Source organism: Amia ocellicauda, chromosome 7 (genome assembly GCF_036373705.1).
Source record: "Amia ocellicauda isolate fAmiCal2 chromosome 7, fAmiCal2.hap1, whole genome shotgun sequence".
NCBI lineage: Eukaryota > Metazoa > Chordata > Actinopteri > Amiiformes > Amiidae > Amia > Amia ocellicauda.
In genome coordinates this window covers 45,679,546-45,699,402 of record NC_089856.1, presented here as the reverse complement: position 1 = coordinate 45,699,402, position 19,857 = coordinate 45,679,546, and the positions used below count along the sequence as shown (strand labels likewise).

The following is a 19,857-nucleotide window of genomic DNA, read 5'->3' as shown; positions in this document are numbered from 1 at the left end:
AGCCGCCAGTCAAGAGTTTAGCAGGATTCAGACTAGTCTGTGTTAAAGCGCAAATCTCCGCGACGTTCAGTAACGTCGACAGCGAGCAAAATCAAACGGGAAACGCCCTGTGCAGTTTATTATCTTTATTGGTCTATTTCCGAAATATCAGCACTTTAAGCAATTAGCAGTTACTCAAGCACAAGTGCACTTTCAGCGGCCCAGACTACTGGCTGTGCAATCTGCCCATCAGGAGCGTTACAGCGTTTGGCCACACACGGGCGCCATCGCACATTTCTAATCATGTCAAAATTATAAATAAATAGTTTAATAATAAACATCTACATTATAATGATAATTATACATCTTCAGTCGACGAAATTAGCAAAACAGTGGCAGCAGCTTCCTTCTAGTATTATTGCTTATGTGAAGGACATTATTCTTTATTCCACAGGGTACTGCCAGTATTGATGGCATTCAATTAACAGTAATAGTAATAAGCTGTGTTGTGAAGTTGTGAGTGTGCAACAGGGGTTCATGGAGAACTCAATTTGTGGGCATGTTACTTAATGATGTGTGAAGCCAGTCATTTAGAGAAATCGGTTCCTTGGTGGTTTTCAGATGTTCATTGGTAATGTTTCATTACTCACAGAATTCACCCGAAACACTTCTTTCATTAGAATTACATGTTTCCATGTCAGGGTCTGGTGGGATTTCTTTATTATTTTATTTAAGAAGTTATGTGCCTATGTAATATGATGTTAAAAGAGACGTTACTCTCTTAACACTACTACTGCAGTGTCAAAGTTCAGAATTATATTCTTGAATATTATGTACATGCTGATTAATTTGCTGTAATTTAATTAAATTAATAGGTTTAAGAAACAAGATTTATTTAGGAACAGAGACAGGTAGGAATGGTCTAATTGTTAAATTTGTTTAACCTTAAATGTAGGTGTCGATATTTTGGATCATTTGGGCTAGGGTTCGAGCCCCCTGTAGCCAGGTGTTAGGGTTGCTTATCTTTAACTGAATTGTGTGTAGATTTGTTTGAGGCTCACTTGAAATGTTGAATTGGCTGGGGTTTGGCTGCAGGCTACTGTTATGGCTTTAAAACACAGCAGCATTACTGAACAATGCAAGTGTATTGTGTCCAGTCTCTCCCAATTTAACACTGAGGCAGCATCACTGGTAAGACTAATTATGCAGGGGTTATATGCTAGGCTATTCATGCTTCATTATTTAAAGAAGTAAGGATCTCTAAACAGATATGCAAGTTATCTATTGATGCAAAACAACAAGGTACACCTACTTTAATTAAAATGCTTTTTTGTTTGTTGTGATAGGAATGTAAGTTAAATAATTGGGTGGTTTCCTTTTGTGTGCGAGACTTTTCAATACTTCTGCGGCACAGCTGTACCAGCCCAAAGCACAACACTGTGCCACTGATGGGCAACACTGCTCTGGAGGACCAGGGTGGGAGATCCCTGCGCCGAGCCAACCCCACTGTCATGGGAAACTTATTTATTGTGGCAAATGGTCACTGACATCTGAACATGCAGTTAATGGATGAAGTTGATCACTTGTGTACCACATCTTCACCTTCCCACCACACAGAAAGGCAAGTGGATACAAATGTGTCTGGGGCCGTTTCAGCTGAGGAATGTAAGGCCACACGTAGGACAAGAAAATTAAACACAGCCTCAGCAGCAAAGTCAGTATTCCACAGTTTTATTTTAGGAATAATATCCTGAATCCTCTCCTTTATTTTACAAGACAAAAAAAAAAAAATCTAAGATTTCTGGCTCTGTTTATAATTTTTTGTTCTACGTTTTTTTTTTTCCTTAAACCATCACACAAAAATAGAAACAAGAAATTTGTACATTATTCCAAAAAACAAATGTAACTGTACACAGTAGGATATCCTCTTATATTGCATTCAGCTTAAGACCCCTGTTACCTGTCCCATACAATAAAAAAAAGATCTGTAATTCACCAAAAGATATGTAACACTTTCTATTCCAATACAACGATTGCATTTGCTGCACAGAAATTCACAGAACTCTCAGTAGCCCCTGTAATAAATAGTGTGACCGGTCGCCCATGCAGTCCGTCTGCCCAGACAAGGTTGGCATCGGTTAGATGCGAAATTCAGTATTTCCTGCCGTAGACCGCAAGTGAACCAATCATTCAATGTACAGTCAAAATCTTAAACCAGACACAAACAAAAATCACACTGTGTACAAAAAACAAACAAACACAGGAATACAGGGCATTCAACAAGTGGGAGCACGTGGAAGTTGCGTTGAGAAATGTTACGTCTGAATCGTGGTCGAATCTCACGATCGCTGCCGTGGTCGTGAGCAGCTTTGTTGCCTGCGGTCACGATATATAGAATCGACGCAGCGATAATGGTCATTAACGGACATGAGGACATCCAAATATATACTGCGTCATGCTCCATTTGAACGCAAAGGCAAGGAAAACACCTTTGTACTTAACAAATACAAGCCATTCATTGGAATTGACGTGACCCACAGCCTATGAATTGGCTCCTTCAAAGCACACGTTCAAGGTCAATGGCAACTGTTTTTCATCTCCGTACATCTGTATTCAGACACACCAGTAGCAACAGCATGTGCCAACCAGGTTTGGTCCCTAACTGTAGACAATGCTCCAGTTCTCACACATAATAAGCAGTATGTGGTCTAGTTATTTGGAATGTCTGTGTATCCCTCTGGATTATATATATAAAAAAGTCACCTATGTCTTGTAATTTAATTTGTTTGAAATGCAAGATTCTTCTGTGGCTATGTTCTTTAAACACGCCGTGCGCTACTGCTTGCCAATGGACCTCCTACTGCACTGTTATCTGCACCATTATCCAACATTTTAAAACCTGCTGCGAATTATTGCGTAGGTCATTTCAGGTCACTGCTCCGATATCAACAGCTACTCTGTGTGTCTGTATATATATGAGAAATGCTTCAGGTTTGGCTGGTTTTGTGACCCAACACAGTAAGAAAGGTCGTGTCCATCCTGCTCCCTGGGTGACTCCTGCTGACGGGCAGATCGCTAAAGGGGGGGGGGAAGATACTGAAATTCACTCCTCCGCCTACCCCCTGAAGAGGCCAACTGCATGGGTGTTTTATCACAGAACCCCACCCTCGCCCCCATCCCCTGCAGCACCTCCACGTTCTGATTTTACAAAGCTCCCGTAAGTCGCGAAACACGCACCTCCCGACCCAACCGGCCTGGAAAAGGGAAATCCGTCCGGTCTCTCGTCCCGAGACGCCTCCTCCGGGCTCCCACTGCCGAGTGTGACTCAAGTTTCCTGTCGCGAATGTCTTTTTTTTTTTTTTTTTTTTAATTAAGACAACTATAAACAAAACAAAAAATGTGTATTAAGGTTTATACTGTGTGGGGCCTTCTCTCTTCTTCGGTCATTTGTCTCCATTACAAAAAAAAATGAACAATGGTCCCCTTTGTTATATGCAGTGTAATGATATCATATTCAAAATGAAAAAGATAAAAGAAAGGTAAAATGACTTCTCCTTCCCTACTTCGCCTCTACTACCAGAAAACCTCCTAGTCCCTACTACCAACCCCACCTCACTCTTACTACTACTACTCTATCTACTACCCTACATTACTGGATTTGGAAAACACAGATCGGGGTAATCCAGCCCCTTTTTATTATTATTTTTTAAATGAATTTAAATCTATTTATTCGTTTTTGATTAAATATTTCTAGATTTCTATAATACATACTGCTTTCTGAAACAAAAGCTGTCAGTTTTGCACCTGCTCTAAAACCTTAAACCACCATCATGGCTTTCGCTGTCCATAACTACGGATCCATCGTGTTAATTAAACAAAAACAAAAAAACATCTACACAAAATGACAAAGATCTACAGATCTACCTAGAATGGCTTACATTTGCAACCAATCCCAGCTGCCCCCCGCTCATCCACTAACATCGCTAAAGCCCGACTGCAAAGGCCGTTCTCATTACGGGCCCAATACTGCGTCCATTACCCTATGTATACATTTCAAGTGTAGGAAACTTCTTGGCCTTCTCCTTCTCTGCCCCCTAACTAAACGGAGAATCTACCCGCCGTTCAGCTCCAGCCTCCTTGTACCTGGACCAGGAATCAAGAGCAACGAGGCCGGACACCTTTCCTCTCAGGTCCCCTCAGGTCTCATTTGCCTGGGGAAGCGAACTTCGCCCAGAAACTCGAGGGAGCTGGTCAGACCTCGTTGGCGAGACTCTTTGGGGGTGGGACGGGGATGGTTAGGACTCCATCTCTCAGGCTGGGATTGACGGTACCTCACACATGAAAGACTCGACAGCACTTGCACTTTGCCAGATGAAAAGAGATGGGACTGCCTCCCACTCCCACCGTTGGAGAAAAACTTATTTTAATTGACGAAATGCCACCATTCCCTTCCTCTTACAGTTGGGGTTATTTAAAGCAGTATTAAACTATGGGAACGCTATAGATGAGCACCGTTCACGGCATGGAGAGATTGCACACTTTCTTGGTTTTCGAGTACAGTATCACGACCAATCAGCAGAATGGCAGCAGAGGACTGACCGAGCCAGAGGTGCGCTCGCTGCACGCCGACACAATTGCACAGTGACGCTGAGACTTTAGTGTAACTTTCCCACAATGTCTTACATTTTCAGGCCTGTGAGCAAAGATGTAAGATGAACAACTGAAGAAACAGAACGAAAAACATAAACAGAAAACCTCTGTGGTGCCATAGATGTGCTTTCGGGAGAGGGGGATCGGAGAAATGCCCAACCCGGGACAGCAAAACGAGGCGCAAGACCCACTGGGATACCTTGCAAACGAACGCTGAAAATGGTCCCGAGAGCGATGCATCTTCTAAAACGCATTCTTCTCTTTGAGAGCTCCGTTTGCACGTTTTGGTCACTGAAACGCATTTTGCTGTCCTGGGTCTCTCCCCCACCCGAAATAAATTCCATAAATAATTTTTTTTCTTTTTTTTCAATAAAAAACAATACCATGGAAAATAGAAATCTATAGCAGCGTACTTTTCATGAAGATCCCACAATGTTGAATGGAGATCCCTTCAGGCCGTTCAGAACTCTTCTGCGTCTCACTCTACAGCGGCCGGCGTGATGATCTGGTCCTGGAGTCTTTTTGATCCGCTTAAAACATAAACACAGTGCTAACAGTTTACTCTGGACTAACATCAGCTGCGGAGGACTGACAGATCTATACACAAGGACGCAACGGAGCTCCGTCGACCCGCGGACTCGAAACACCAAACCGCCACCACGTTCACCACACCGTCCCGAAACAGCATCGTTCTCGAAGCGCCCCACTCCGTTGTGGCCAGGTTTGGCGGCCTGTTTGTGAAGAGTTGTGGATTGAAGGAATCTGATTAAATTTAGGTTTTCCCCCCTCCCTCACTGAAACTGAGGGAAGCAGACATGCAGGTGTCGGACTGTGACGTGATGCGCGTTTGGCGCTCAGTCCTGGGGCTACAGGTCGTACAGCGGATGCAAAATTCCTCAAATCACTAGATGAAGCGGGGGAAGGGGGTAATGGAGCCAAATAAGTGATTGATGCACTCAATGGAGTAAATGAGAGGGTGATCTGAAGACCGCGTGGCTCCTTTTCTTCTTGACACAGTGGGCGGCCGCTCGGGCATGAGGGGCCCAATAGCAACATTCTGAGGGTCTGGTCTCTCTGATCACAGTGCTCGTTTTAACTGGGTGGGGGGTCTTCTCGAGACGTTACCCCATCTCCCCAGGCTGTCTAAGGAGACGGGACAGGCCGGCCGTGGCAGTGGACCCCCGGGTGGGCTGGCGGGGTCGTCGGGGGGAGTGGGGGGTGTTGTTCACAGTGGCAGCAGCCGGGTGGTGTGCAGGAACAGGGGGTTGAAGTCCTCCGAGTGCACAGCCCGGTGGAGCGAGGGCTCCGAGGCGCTGCGCTCGATCTTAGGCAGCAGGTCTTGAACTTGCTCGATGGACACCAGGATCTGAGAGGGGAGGAAGAGTCGCAACACACTCAGAAAGAGTCTTGATTTTCAGTATGGGGTCTGCAGTGCAGAGCGACGGTTCTTACCTGCGGAAAAAGGGGTCGCTCGTCACGTTTGAACTTCAGGCAGTCGACGATGAGTCTCTTCATAGCTTTAGGACAGTTACTGTAGAGTTTACTGATATCTGGAGACAGGTATCCTCGGCCCACCATGAAGATGATCTGGAGATAGAGAGAGAGAGAGAGAATAGTGACTGGCAAGTCTTCACGGCCGAGGTCCCAAGGTGCATAAATCCCCCAAACATGTTCCTTCCTGTCCTGTCCCGTCCCGGCGGCCTCACCTGGTCCCGGTTGTTGATGTTGCAATAAGGCAGCGATCCGGTCATGAGCTCGAACAGCACCACTCCGTACCCGTACACGTCCGACTGGAAGCTGTAGGGGTTGATATCCTGCATCCGGATCACCTCCGGAGCCTGGGGGACAGGGGGAACAGTCAATCCACAAAATCGAACCCGCTCAAGAAAGCAGCTGCGATTGTACACGGCCCATTCGGCGAGCCTGCCCTGCCTTACCATCCACAGAATGGATCCGCTGGGCTGCTCCACCTGCTGCGAGCCGCTCCAGCGAGACTTGACCGTGGCCAGGCCGAAGTCCCCGATCTTCACGGTCCAGCCTTCGTGCAAAAATATATCTGGTTCTGGAGTCAAGGAGCGGCACCGGGCCCAGGCCTGAGAAGTGGACTGTAGAGGTATATATAGGGATATTGTCGCAAACCCTGTTAATTCCCATCAAACATGTCAATCACATTGTGGACCAACAAAGTCAACTTCCTCATTGTGATTGACAAATAATAACAAAAACAGCGAATACAACAACATGAATGTGAACGAAAGACCAACGAACAAAACAAAAACTGGACTGGAAACGTTGTTTCGGTCAATGAGGAGAGAGATATGATCACAAGGTCAGGCACAGCACTGAAAAAGATACTGTTTGATTTCAGATCCCGGTGAATTATATTCTTGGCATGCAGATAGCTGGAAAAAGAACAGGAGATGGTATGCATTAGGTTTTAAAAGGGCCTCACGTTAGAGTGTACATTCATCTAAACACACCCACAGCGTGAGTGAGAGTTTCTACACATGAATTAACACCCCCAGGATGCATCACATCACAGGCCCAGTGAGGAGGAAACCAGGAGACATGAAGCCTTGTTCTTCTTCTTGTGAAGAACTGTAAAGACCCAGTGTCCATTTAATTCTACACTTTTAAGGTACAGACAGAATGCTAGTTCTGGCCCCCCAAAGGCACAGATAGGAAGGTAGCGGTCTAGCGCTGGACGGATGTGGCGGCTGCGGTCTTACTCCATGCCCTGGGCTGTCTGCCGCGCCACGTCGATGCGGCGCATGCTGTCGAACTTGGTCTCGGTCACGTGGAGGTGGCGGTAGAGGCTGCTGCCCTCGCACCACTGCGTGATGATGGCGAAGTTGGGCTTGGTCATGAAGCCCATGAAGAGGAGGATATTGACGTGGCGTGTCTTCCTGCCAGAGAACGGAGAAAAGCAAAACGAAAAAAAAAGGTCAGATTGGTACACAAGCTCTGGGTTTCAAACCTCGAAAGGATCTCGGGCTGGGAATCGTCTGGCAGATGCCCATGTGTGCATCAAGTGCATCAGAATCAGCCAGCCATTTCTCGCATCATGTGACCCTCATCCCGGTTTCTTGGCGTTTTATTATCATGCTATTGAACAGCACAGTGCTATCGTGTCCGTCGAGCCATCTTTGCACTTAAATCAATAGAAACAAACAGCCACCTCCTACAGTTCCACAGGTGATGAATGAAACATACAAGAGAGTCCTGGGGTCTGGATTGGAAGGAAAGCAATTTTTATTTTAAAAACCACTTTCTGGCCACCAGGGTGGGAGTCAGAGGTTTTGAAAGGGACTTAGGGGCTCATTCAGTCTCAGAAGGTTGTGGTTTGGCCGGGGGAGTGTTCAGGAGGCAGGGACTCCGTGTGAAATTGGCATTTTCCACCACAGTACATGCTACTTCAGTTTTTGTCTGTTTATGCCGGGGGACAGATGCGCCACGTTGTTTTGTTCGCCATGTAAGAAATCAATGAGTGGATGATGCCGTGAAATGTGTAACATTAATCCGCGTTTTATGGCTTAAAAATGTGGTTCATTCCACGAGCGAGATTTATTTGGACTTTATTTCTAGAGCCGTTTTTTCAACCAACCATAAATGTTTGCTTACGCACGCATCACACTAGGTTTGTCAGGGACAGAATGTAAGGAAAGAAATGCGGCAGAACATCCCGTCAAACACGCGCATGGGAGGAGCCGTGCGCAACACTCACCGGAGGACCTGCATCTCGTTCTTGAAGGCCTGCAGCTGCTCGGGCGTGGGGTCCGTCACTTTGAGGATCTTGATGGCCACGTCTCCATGCCACTTGCCCTTGAACACGGTCCCAAAGGAGCCGGTGCCAATCCGCTTCAGGGTGGTGACCTCGCGGGCGTGAACCTCCCAGTAGTAGCTGGAGTCCCTATTGGCCCCCCGATGCTGCAGGGACACACACATACACGGTCAAGGCCAATGCAGGACCACCCCTGTCCTACTACTACCGTTGATCTATGAAAGGAATATCAACGGCAATCGGTATATAATCCTATCAGGAGAGACGCAGAAATCTCGAGCACTCACCACTTTCTTCTTGTCGTCGGACGAGGACTGCTTGCGCTCCTTGTGTTCCGAGGGGGACTTCGGGGGAGGGTGTCTCCTGCCGGGGGACCCCAGGGACGGGGGGCTGGTCGAGGGTTTGTGGGACGGCTCCACGCCTGGGACACAGAGAACGAGTCAGGCACCCGTATGCCCCAGTGAATACAGAAAAAAAAAAAAAACTCCTCGACCAGGTTCGCCGTCGCAGCGTGCGGTTCCGCCGAATCCAGTGTAACTAGAGCCGGCGAGTCCAGAGTTTATAGAAACTTACCCATCATGTTGTTCATTTTTAATGCTTCCTGAAAGAAGAACAGAGACGAAACTACATCAGGAGATGAATACTAAAGTGGAGATGGCAATTCTACAGATTTGAATAATGCGTGATTGACGATTTTGAGGACGCCCTCACCTCGATGATGCCAGCTCCGGCCGGGCCCACGGTGCTCACCATGTGCACGTTGGGCGTGGAGGTGGACCGGTGCCTCTGCAGGGACTGGCCGTCCGCCCCGGGCAGGGGGAACTGGAAGGCCGAGGAGGGGGACAGCAACATGTTCCTCAGCCTACAGTAACAGACACAGACTCGGGTCAGCAGACGCTCCGTGACACTCTCCTCTCTTGGGAGATGGTGGCCATGCCCCGTTGCACAGACAGAGAGGAACAGAGAGCAGCGTGTGCCAGATTCCAGCACCCCCAAAACTACTGTGCAGCATGGGTGTGCGTAGGCGTGGGTCACAACGGTTGCGTCTGATTCCGCTTAAGGGCACAAGCGAAGAACAGCAAACAGCACCATTGTCTATATCTGCCGGGGAGATTTGCCAAATCATCCTTCAGCTCTCACATTTCACAAGTAAACAAACAAACAAACAAACAAACAAGACCCCTTTATTCGGGAGTGAGAATCCAGGAGAACGATGATGCTTTATACTGTGCGTCTCTTAATCTGTTCCTAAGCCGAATTGCCCCTCCCACTGGTGCAGTTACTTACCCAGGGGGCTCGGGGGTGAAGAGCGGGTCGCACTGGGAGTTGTTGGGGTCGGGCATCAGTAAGATGGAGATCTGTGGGTACTCGTCTGTGCCGGGATTGGGCAAGCACCTTCTACGCAAAAACAACACACTATGAGAACGGGAACGAGGGTTTTCCTTTGCCGTTAAGACCGCATCACTGCGCTCCCTGTCTGGTGCACAAACCGCTCCACACTTCCCTCACCAACACGGTGGCGTTTGTGGCGCGTTCAGAAACGGATTAAATGTGCCAGCCGTGTTTGACTTGGTTAAACTGAAATACACAGCTGAGAGACAGAAGTACAGTTTACTATGTCATGGGTGCACACAGACACAGACACAGACACAGACACTTGTCAGCTCCGAGCCGGAGGCGTCTTAGCACCACTCACCGTTTGGTCATAGTGTCCATGTCCACACACACCGTGGGCACCTTGCTGCTGCAGTGCTGGTGGAACTTGTAGCCGCAGGTCTGGCAGCGGAAGCCGTGGAAGAGGAACTTGTGGCAGAAGTCACAGTAGGCCAGCTTGAAGAAGGTCTTCCGAACCTAAACACAACAAGGCAGCGTGAGCCTCTTCACACCGGCCCCCTCGGGTCGCCGCTCACACAGAGACTCAAGATTTCAAGGCCTTCAAAGGTCATATTTGATGTCCGAAGGTGAGGGCAGTGATGGTTCACCATTATTGACATTGCTTTACAGAAAGGATTCGGTCATGAAGGGATTTTGTGACTTTGCAAACCTCCTCCGCCAAATCCCACCCCCCCTTTAAAACGCTGAGGCAATTATGTGGGCTGCCACCTCTCGGCGTGAAACTATAGGTGTCGCTCTGGAGATATCTCAGCCTTACGCCAGAACACTGCGCTGTGCAGGGCAGGCTGGGGAATAACTGCCAAACACCAGGGGAGCTTAGGTTTCAAGGGAAAGTACCTTAGGATTTTTTAAATGTATTTGTGTAGTAGTTACCAGGTACACAACACTATCAGAGCGACACAAGAGACCTTCTCAGCTCATACAAGAGATAGGGGACCATATGAAAACACACACTCCCAGGAATGACTCTTCAAAACGAACCGGACAAACCCAGAGGACGGGGACGGGATACCTTCGTTCTCTGGGAAAATCGAGACTGAGCTCGTGGTTAGGTGTGCCTTCCGTGTGTGCAGTAGCACCTGCGATGAGGCAGGGGGCGCTATGTGGCGTTATTCTTGTGGTACTTACAAAGTTGTGCATGGTGAGCGGTACATCATCCAGCACTTCCACTAGAAGCTCCTCCCCCACCAAAGGGGTGATGTCAGTGTTCCAGTCTGTCAGCTTCTTCCGACTGCCAGAGAGAGAGAGTTAGTATTTGTGTGTGTGTGTGTGTGTGTGTGTGTGTGTGTGTGTGTTTGCGCGCGTGAGAGAGACTCACCCTTCGAGCAGTCGAAACACAGCACAGCACTCCTGGGTCAATCCTCGCACCTTCAGGGCTTTGTCCAAACTGTCGTGGACTGTCTGTCCAGAACGAACAGTTACCTGGAACCAAACAGAGACATATAAGCCACTGGGAAACATTTTGCATCAACCTTGAATTACCTACAAATGCACAGTGATATAGCTAAAAAAAAAAAAAAATCTGATTTCTTGTAATTATTTAAGACAGTTGACAGTAGATGGATCAAACTGGGTGGAGCTAATAATATCCCTTCCCACTGGACCAGGCAAAACAGTAGCCACGCGACGGATTCGTCGGACCGTGACGTGAGGGCGCGGTGGCCGGAACATACCACTGTGCGCTGCTTGTTGGGGAGGTAGACGCGGATGGTGCCTCCCACGTTCAGCGGATCTCCGGGGCTGGTCTCCTCCGAGGAGGACAAGGAGCCGGACGAAGACATGGTGGTCCGGCTGGGGGGAGGAAGAGGCGGAGGAGGGGGGCCCCTGCTGGAGCAGCGCGCCCGGCTGGCCGGAGGAGGAGAAGGTGACAGGCTCAAGCCGTTGGACAGCTTCATTCACTGGAACAAGGAGGGGGCGCACTCTCACCTGAAACCTGGATAACGCATACAGGGATCAAGCTCAGATTGGTCTCCGTCTCAGGGGCAGCTACTGGTTTCCCAATCCCATACTAGAGGACAACCCCCCCCCCCCCAATTATACATCACCCTAGAGCACAGTTTCTAAGAGAACAAAACAAACCAAAGACCAAACTCGAGTATGTGTTCAGTTGTTCAATGTTGGTCCTTGAGGATTTCAAGGGGTTTGTTCCTAATGATCTCTAACTTGTTGAATTTACCAAAACACCCCCCACTAAAATGATCTGGAATTAAAAGAAAGATCTGGAAGAGCTTAGTAGACAACATAAAGCAGATACAGTAGATTTCAATATAAATGATTATGTGTGTTTGGTGGGATTAAGACACGCCACAGGTTTGCGAGTTGTAAATAACTGCATATTTAAATAAATAATCATGATCCAACAGGATCTCCATTTCTCTACAGTATGAAGAGGATCAATCCGAAAAATAATTTCATTCCAACACAAAATCAACCCTTAAGCTGTGACCATTTAAAAACAAAACCCCCAGAGTCACAGGTCAAGAGCAGAAAAAGAAAGGAGGAAAAAGAAGGTGGATCACTGGGGAGCAGCCCGTTAAAAATTAATCATCCTAAAGTGGTTACACCAGTCTGATAGCATCCCGTGATTCATTTCTTTACATTGCGTGACGTTCTACGGCCTACATCATAAAAGCACTGGTAGATAGACTGGTAGGCAAAAATAAAACTCACATCGATTCGTACGGCACACGCAAAGGCGCACGCACATACACAAACGCACGCACAGGCACGCACTCACACTGCCCTCAAAATCCTCTCTAAACCCATGTTACTGAGGGTGGCGACGAGGCAGGGGGGAGACGCACAGAGACAGAGAGAGGGAGAGAGAGATGGAGGGAGGAGGGTGGAGAGAACTCTCTTCAGGATTAATTATCTCTCTGCAGCCAAGGCTTGGATTAATGCAGGGAACAACAGGGCGGCCTCCCTACAGACTACGCCACACACAGCGCTCCGCACGGCGGCTCCTCTCTACATTGCACCAGCCCCCCCATCTCCGCTCCCAGAGACGACCGGGATCAGAGAGTCCGGGGCGCAGAAGAGGACTCAATCCGTCAAGCCATCCACGGCCGCACAGAGCAATTATTCAGACGCGGTTTACAAGGAGTTCAAAACGATTAGCTTGGCCGGGCAGGGGGGGGGGGGGTTTGGGGGGACTGAGCTTCGGCTTGCTGGTTGTCCATTTTCCTGCATTATGCACTCCGGCAACAATTACAACAGGCCGGAGTGGAAGACAACCAAAGGTAGACCAGGAGGGGTGAGGGAGGCAGAGTTTGTCGCTGGTGTGTTGGGGAGCTTAACACTAAACCGAGCCATCTGTTGCGCGTTTCCTCTCGTCTCCATGCGTTCGGCTCTGCCTTCCAGAGAGCAAGAGGTTTTGCGCACTTTTTAGCAGCGGCGGCCTTTAAGTGACGCACACAGTGATCCACGATGGCACTGCAGAAATTCTCCATCTATTTTTGAATGGACTGGTTATACAATTAAACGGCTGTGTAAATATATAATGGGATCTGTGCTTCGTTAAAGAACAATTGCCATCTGTGCGTTTCGTCCCGCAATACTGCGTCTCTTGATTTTGCGCCCCGCTTCCCAAAGCGGATCGGAGAGATGTTTGGCAAAAGGGAAGGACCCCATGCCTACAGGCATGGGGTGAAGAGAAGCCCTGTAGGTACACGAGTTCTTGGAAGGTGGACTGCACAATTTAACAACTGCTTGGTTGTGTAGGCACAAAATGATATGATCTATGACATCAGGGATTTATGTCCCGATTATGTTACAACTATACGCAGTTATAAAGATTCACAAACTAGTATATCAGGAGAGTTATGAGAAATCTATATAGCTCTACAGACACTGAGAAGCCAGATATGTGTAACTAGTGATCAATACGACTTAATTCCCAGCCCAAACCCACTATTAACCTGTATGGGATCCACTGCCAGACAAACCTCTTCTACTCACTCAGTTAAATCCATACAGATTCTTATAGACAAATACTGATGCAGGCATTAGCTGCGAAACACATTTAAAAGTAACCAGAATAATAAACAAAGACTACGGCTTGTAGTTCATGTCCTGCGTTTGTAACACTGACATTCCCCAGCGCTTAACTCAATCTGAACCCACAGGCAAATCAAGTGGTCTAGAAAACAACTAGATCACATTCTTATGGGATAAACACCCCCAGACGGACTTACTCTCAAATGCTACATTTCACAGGAGCTTCAGTGGGGCACAACACACTTGGAACTACTTGGCAGGGCTTGCAAAATACTAGAAGGGAGAGGGAAGTGGGGAAAGGAGTGGCGTGTGCATACATCACTAAACTGCCAAATGGACGGAGGAGAGAGAGAAGATTTGGAATGGAATACAACCTCACGCAGAAGGAAAGTTCCCAGAGACCGGTGTGCGTAGGGGCGAGGCGCCACAGTGCGATCTCGGTCGCCGGGCCGGGCTCGTCTCTCCCCGAGCGATCCCCTTACAGCAGCTGCTGCATTATTACTGAGCTTGAACAATAGCTGTTGTACAGACACCTGCTGTACACGAGACTATGGCAGCACCCTCTGAAACGCGACCCCAACCGCTCTCCTTTCCACACGTGATCTCCGAGTGCCTCCGTCGGCGGCAGGGGTAAAACTAACCGCAGTGGATGGGACGATGTTTTAATCTCGATGACGGTGGCAGCTTTCCAAGTTCGTTGCCGAAACCAAGGCCAGAGTCCACAGGTATGAATCAAGCACAAACAGTGGAGCTGGACTGAAGGTAAAGAGTGGTTTATACAAACCGACGATCCCTGCAAACCCCCTACGGCCCTCAAATGTGCAGCAAAATCCACCACTAACCCGGGATCAATGACAACTTTGACCCACTTGCTAAGCGAAAACTACAAAGATTAAACTTATTTAAGTGGAAGAAGCATCTGAAAAACAAATGGAGCTCAAACCAAGTAAAGACTTGAACGTGTGGCTCAAAGTTTTGTTTTAATCTGGACCCCACTGCAGTTGCTCAAAATCAATACACACCTACTCACAAACTGTACTTCATTAAAAAGAAAAAGGACCTGCAAACTTTACACACCTTAAATCTGCCCGCCACACTGCGGAGTGACCTCACTGTTCTTGCGTAGGCTGCAAATATTACCCACAATTCCCAAAGGAACAACTTTTGTCAAGAGCAACTGGGAACAGCCAATCCGGTTTCATCACCAAGTCACATGTTAGACATTGCTGAGATAATATTTAGTTGAAGACCGGTAAAAACCTTTTCACCCTTAAAATACTGCTTTTCTTGTTGATACTTAAAAACCATGGATACGCAAAATACAACGACCATCACTGGGATGACTTCTACTTGAAAAACTCTTGACAGATTCTTTCAAAATTAAATACTGAAAATCCAAATGTTAGAGCAGCTTTGTGTTTATTCTACTTAGTTCAAGATAAGGTCAGTAGAGAACAAGGTGGCGATAAAAAATGTTTTAGGATCCCATTTTATTCACAATTGTTTGCATGATAAAACCTAAATGAAGAAAAATGACTTCAATGCAACGTATCATCAGCCCTGCCTTGATGTTCCTATCCCCCATTTTAATCACAGACACCGTGTTCGTCCACGTAATTAAAACTATTAAAATCACAGCAGTGTGGCATCGATCCATTTTAAGTGCCGGTTCTAATTCAAGCTACAGCTAACGGCAGGATTTTGGGGAGGAACGTTGCTCTGTTGGATGCATTATCTGAACACGAATTGTGCACATTTCCTGCTTCATCACCACAATCACTGTATCATTTTCTGTACTGATGTGGTTGAGGGATTGTATTATTAAATCTTTAAGCAAACATTTTTAACCCAGGCAACTTACGTGGTTTTCTCACACACAAACATAGAACATTATTAAAACAACATTATCATGGTCAACAACATAAAATCATCTATACTTGACACGGTCTGATTCAGATATTCAGTTCAGCCTCAAAAGAAAAAAAGGTGAGAAGATGAGAGTCTAAAACATCACACACTAACTAACATCAAACTGACTAATTTATCACTGCCCTGTAGTTTTCCACTCAGCATGTTTCAGATGTCACTTGTTAATTGCTGTTAATATAGGGCTATGGACAAATATAATAGCAGCAGGCTAGCTATGGCACCGAGTTTGGTGCGAACTGTAGGTAAACAAGCTGCATGGAAAAACAGGCCGGGGCATCGAAACCGTCGGAACGTCTCTGCCCCGTCTCTCCATCGTGCTCTGATTGTTCCACATCAACACGAGAACTGCCTACTAGTGCTGGTTTAGGAAAGAAACGCACACTCTCAGAAATGCCTTTCCTCGGGTCCTGCCCGTGCTTCCCCCACCTCACAGGCTCAGCAAATACAGTCATCTTGAAGTGGCTTCTGCGGCTTCGCTACAGCGGCAAACTTTCCACCGAGGTCGGCAGACAAAGTGCAGAGAGAGAAAGCAGCGCGGCGCTTCGACCTGCATTAATTGCACACCAGGCATCCTTGCAACGGAGGACCAAACCACAGAGACAGCCGAGACGGCAACCCCCGGCGTATCAACATCCTTGTGAAGACATCTGACACAGCAAGAGCAAGAACGAGGCGACCAGGGATAGGCGATGTGGCTGTATAAGCCCGACTGAGGAGGGATGGTCATGCAAGAGAATCAGCAGTCAGAGAGAGGGTCTCAGTTGGCTCCAACGCCTCAGTTCACTTCCAGACCAATTCTAACTCTCTTGAACCAAAAGGGTTTCGACTTGTTCATTCCCTTCCACATGATTTTTATGTTGTCTTCTCTTCGCATTTCACCGATGTAAGTGAGGGTTTTTTGGGACACACACATTTCACAGTAGGATGCAAATACAGGTTGTCCACATGGTAGGACCAAAATAAAAAAGCCGAGTTCAAGCGAACTGCAAGTGGTGGCCGCCACGCTGGAGAGGGTGCGAGAAACAGGTCTGCCTTCTGCTAGGCAGCGGTTCAAGACCGCTTCACTCTCGTTCACGCCGCTTTCAAATGGACAGGGAAAAAACAAAACAATGGAAACTAATGAAGAAGAGATGAGGCAGTGAGGGTGTGTATCCCTCGGTCACTTCCCCTTTGCTTTAGTGCATTTCTTCTTTTCTTGTTAATATTTCACACAAGAACCCCCCCCCCACCCGCAAGAAAAGCTTTGGTTTTAAAGTCCTGCATAAGGGTTTAATCAATCAGAATAGCCTATTAAATATAACTATATATGGCCAGTAGGGTTGCTTAGTATGTAAACTATAAAATAAGGAACCTGGGAGCCACAGGAGGCAATATGTCAGTGCCATCAATCACGTCACTATCCATGCACAGTTCAGGAAGTATTCATTAGATGTTGTACTGGTATGGTTTTTGCCACACTATATCTTGGTCTGAATTACTATTAAAATGAGCCAAAACAACATCATAACGCGGTATAAAAATAACGTACTCTTATCTTGAACAAGCCCGTATTCATTATTCATCTGCTCTTGTTTCGCAGAGTAATAGTCCATTAGAAACCCGCACTGGGTCTCCATCACAGTGCATCATGAATCGAGAGGCTAATGGCTCGGGCTGCAGTGCTGTGTCACTGGGACCAGTTCATCGTGCAAACAGGCTGATGTAACCGGGCGAAAGCGTGCACTGCGCATTGCTCGAGTGCCTGCGATGGGACGAACCCTGCCAGCGCCACAGCACCCAAACTGCGTCCCAGGGGCACTAAAAACAGCATCCCAAACTACTTCCCCCCCAAAAAAAGCGATTTCAGATCAAAACTGCTCCCCTACAAGCGTCAGCAGCGCCCATCGGCAATGCACGACTGCAACACATAGACACGTCCCCATGCACTCTCTCCTACTTTTTTTGCAGCATTTGTTTCCTCGTCTGACATGCATCTGTTCAGGGCCCCGGATCCCGGTGAAGTTGCACTTTTAGTGAATGGCCACTGTCGATACTTCTCCTGGGGACTAGCAGGTACTCATATGCAAGAAACTCAACAGGTGCAGCCGGCGCAAACTGACGAAGCCGGGTCGGTGCGGTCTGTGTGAGCGAGTGTCACCCGTCTGCACGGCACCGGCGCATACCTGCTCCCTGCCTGCCTGCCTGCCTGCCCAGCTGCGCGGCTCTTCCCGACTCCGTGTCCCGCTCTCCGTCTCTCTAATGCGGCTCCAACATGTTCACACATGTGAGGAAGCGGCGGAAGATGCACCAGCGGAGCCGCATGTGGGTTCAGACCAACTTCGGACGAGGATCTCCGCCGCCGAGGAGAGCTCTCCCCTCGCAGAGCAAGCCAAGAGACCCCGGCGTCCCTCTGCGCCCTCCCACCGCACTCGAGCGGGACTTTCCTCTGTGTCCCGCCACACCAGACCGCCTTTCCCTCCCCGCCGCCCCGTTTCTGCTCACTTTCCAGCCCGGTCGTGTGTAGTCGAGGCGGAGAGGGATTACTTCTGCCCCCTGCTTGGAAAAGTAACCTCTCGGGTCAAATCCGCGCCCCGGGCCTCGGACCAGGCCTCCCCCGCCGGCCGCTACACCGCCGCTGGGGAGTGGGGGCGCCGGAAGGACCGCCGGCCGTGGCCTGATCGATATAATCGGCAGCACATTATTATGATTCAGAAATAAACACCTACCTGAGACAGCCATCTTGAATTCTCCCAGTCTTAAAGAACGAGGCAAGAACATTGCTGGCCGAGGGGCCCGCCCCCAAGCCGCCTCCTCATTGGTCAGCTGTCTCCAGCGGCCCGTCTGATTGGACAATGGCAGACGTCTGTTCTGTAAATAACCGATTCGGGGGGCGGGAGCTTGAGTTGCAACATTTTTTTGTGTGTTCATTAAAAAAAAAGTGACGTCACACGGGCCAAACTTTTGCCTTTGGTGGATCGAGAGAGAGAGAGAGAGAGAGAGAGAGAGGACAGGATTATCATGCAGCGTTATAAAAGTGTGATTTATATAAAGTGGGAAGCACTGCCACACCAGAGAAACCAGCTCGGATTGTGGAATGTGCTGCGGTCACCGAGGACCGACGAAGCGCCATTCTGTAACACTTTCATCTGCCTCTAATAGCCGACACAAGCCTCTGGTGGAAGTAGTATCTACTTGTCGACACAGGAATCCTGACACAGATTAATTTAACATCTTCAATGCTGGTCACCTGCTAAGAAAGAAAGACAAAAGAACACAATGCATGGGAGTTGCAAAAAGGCTGCCAAAGAGGAAGAGCTTCTGAACCTGCTTGTCGATTGCAAATAACGCGAATCCTTGTGGGTCGTGAATGTCAAGTTCACTGGGAAGTCAAGGCATCCATGGAAATGCAATACAACCACAACATAATAATAATAATAATAATAATAATAAAAACCAATGATTTATACTCAAGAGGTTGTTCAATTCAATAACATACTTATTGTTATTAGTCTTAAATGTTTGTTTGGAGGTCCTGGGTACAATTCTTGCAAGTTCATCGCTTACATTTCTTAACCTGCGACCACAGCTGGATAATCTTTGCTCCTGTTTTTGTTGATTTGTTTTTGCCCATACTTGTCTTTGATTAACGGAAGACCAGGTGGTCTTTTCTTCTGTCATTAACTTGGAGCAAACCACCCATGTCTTCTAATGCTTTTTTAATTGTATTCGTAGCCTGCAGCCTTCGACCTGTGCACAAAGCATGACGTTGTAATGTGCTGCAGCATAAATCAGAGACGCCGTATAGAAAGCGAGTAGAAACCAAGGCAGCATAGTGTAGCAACTCATTGAGAAGGAAATGATTACTGAAAAGACTACAGAGCTGGGTATCTCAAAGCTTCCCTACCCAAACAGCATTTCAAAGGGCAATATCCACTATGCACCCAAACGTGTAATAGGACTAAACATAGGGTTAGCCTACTACCAAATCAGTTTAATAAAGATACCTTGCTTGTAGATAGATTCTGAAAAATAATACATAATTTAAATGTCACTGATTATTATTTTGCATATATAACCCAATTATTATTAGTTTCTGGCCTTAATTGTTGTTTCTCAATGCACTTTGATGAAAATGTTGAATGGATTCT

At 47.6% G+C, this 19,857-nt stretch overlaps 1 protein-coding gene across 2 annotated transcripts; it reads right to left on the bottom strand.

Annotated features, from left to right (window-relative positions):
• Window positions 1–1,694: 1,694 nt before the first annotated feature.
• Window positions 1,695–18,513, bottom strand: araf (A-Raf proto-oncogene, serine/threonine kinase). Of its 2 annotated transcripts, none has more exons than XM_066709895.1 (16): window positions 18,436–18,513; window positions 11,479–11,738; window positions 11,124–11,227; window positions 10,934–11,036; window positions 10,107–10,261; window positions 9,698–9,808; window positions 9,122–9,272; window positions 8,984–9,011; window positions 8,698–8,831; window positions 8,354–8,556; window positions 7,359–7,535; window positions 6,985–7,031; window positions 6,567–6,685; window positions 6,336–6,467; window positions 6,082–6,216; window positions 1,695–5,995 (listed from the first exon to the last, which is right to left on the bottom strand). In XM_066709895.1, the coding sequence occupies exons 2-16, from the start codon at window positions 11,698–11,700 to the stop codon at window positions 5,855–5,857; spliced, it is 1,962 nt and encodes a 653-aa protein (XP_066565992.1). In that variant the 5' UTR covers window positions 11,701–11,738; window positions 18,436–18,513; the 3' UTR covers window positions 1,695–5,854. The 2 variants fall into 2 exon arrangements, with proteins under 2 accessions (XP_066565992.1, XP_066565993.1); XM_066709896.1 differs by having other exon boundaries at window positions 9,698–9,805.
• Window positions 18,514–19,857: the final 1,344 nt, after the last annotated feature.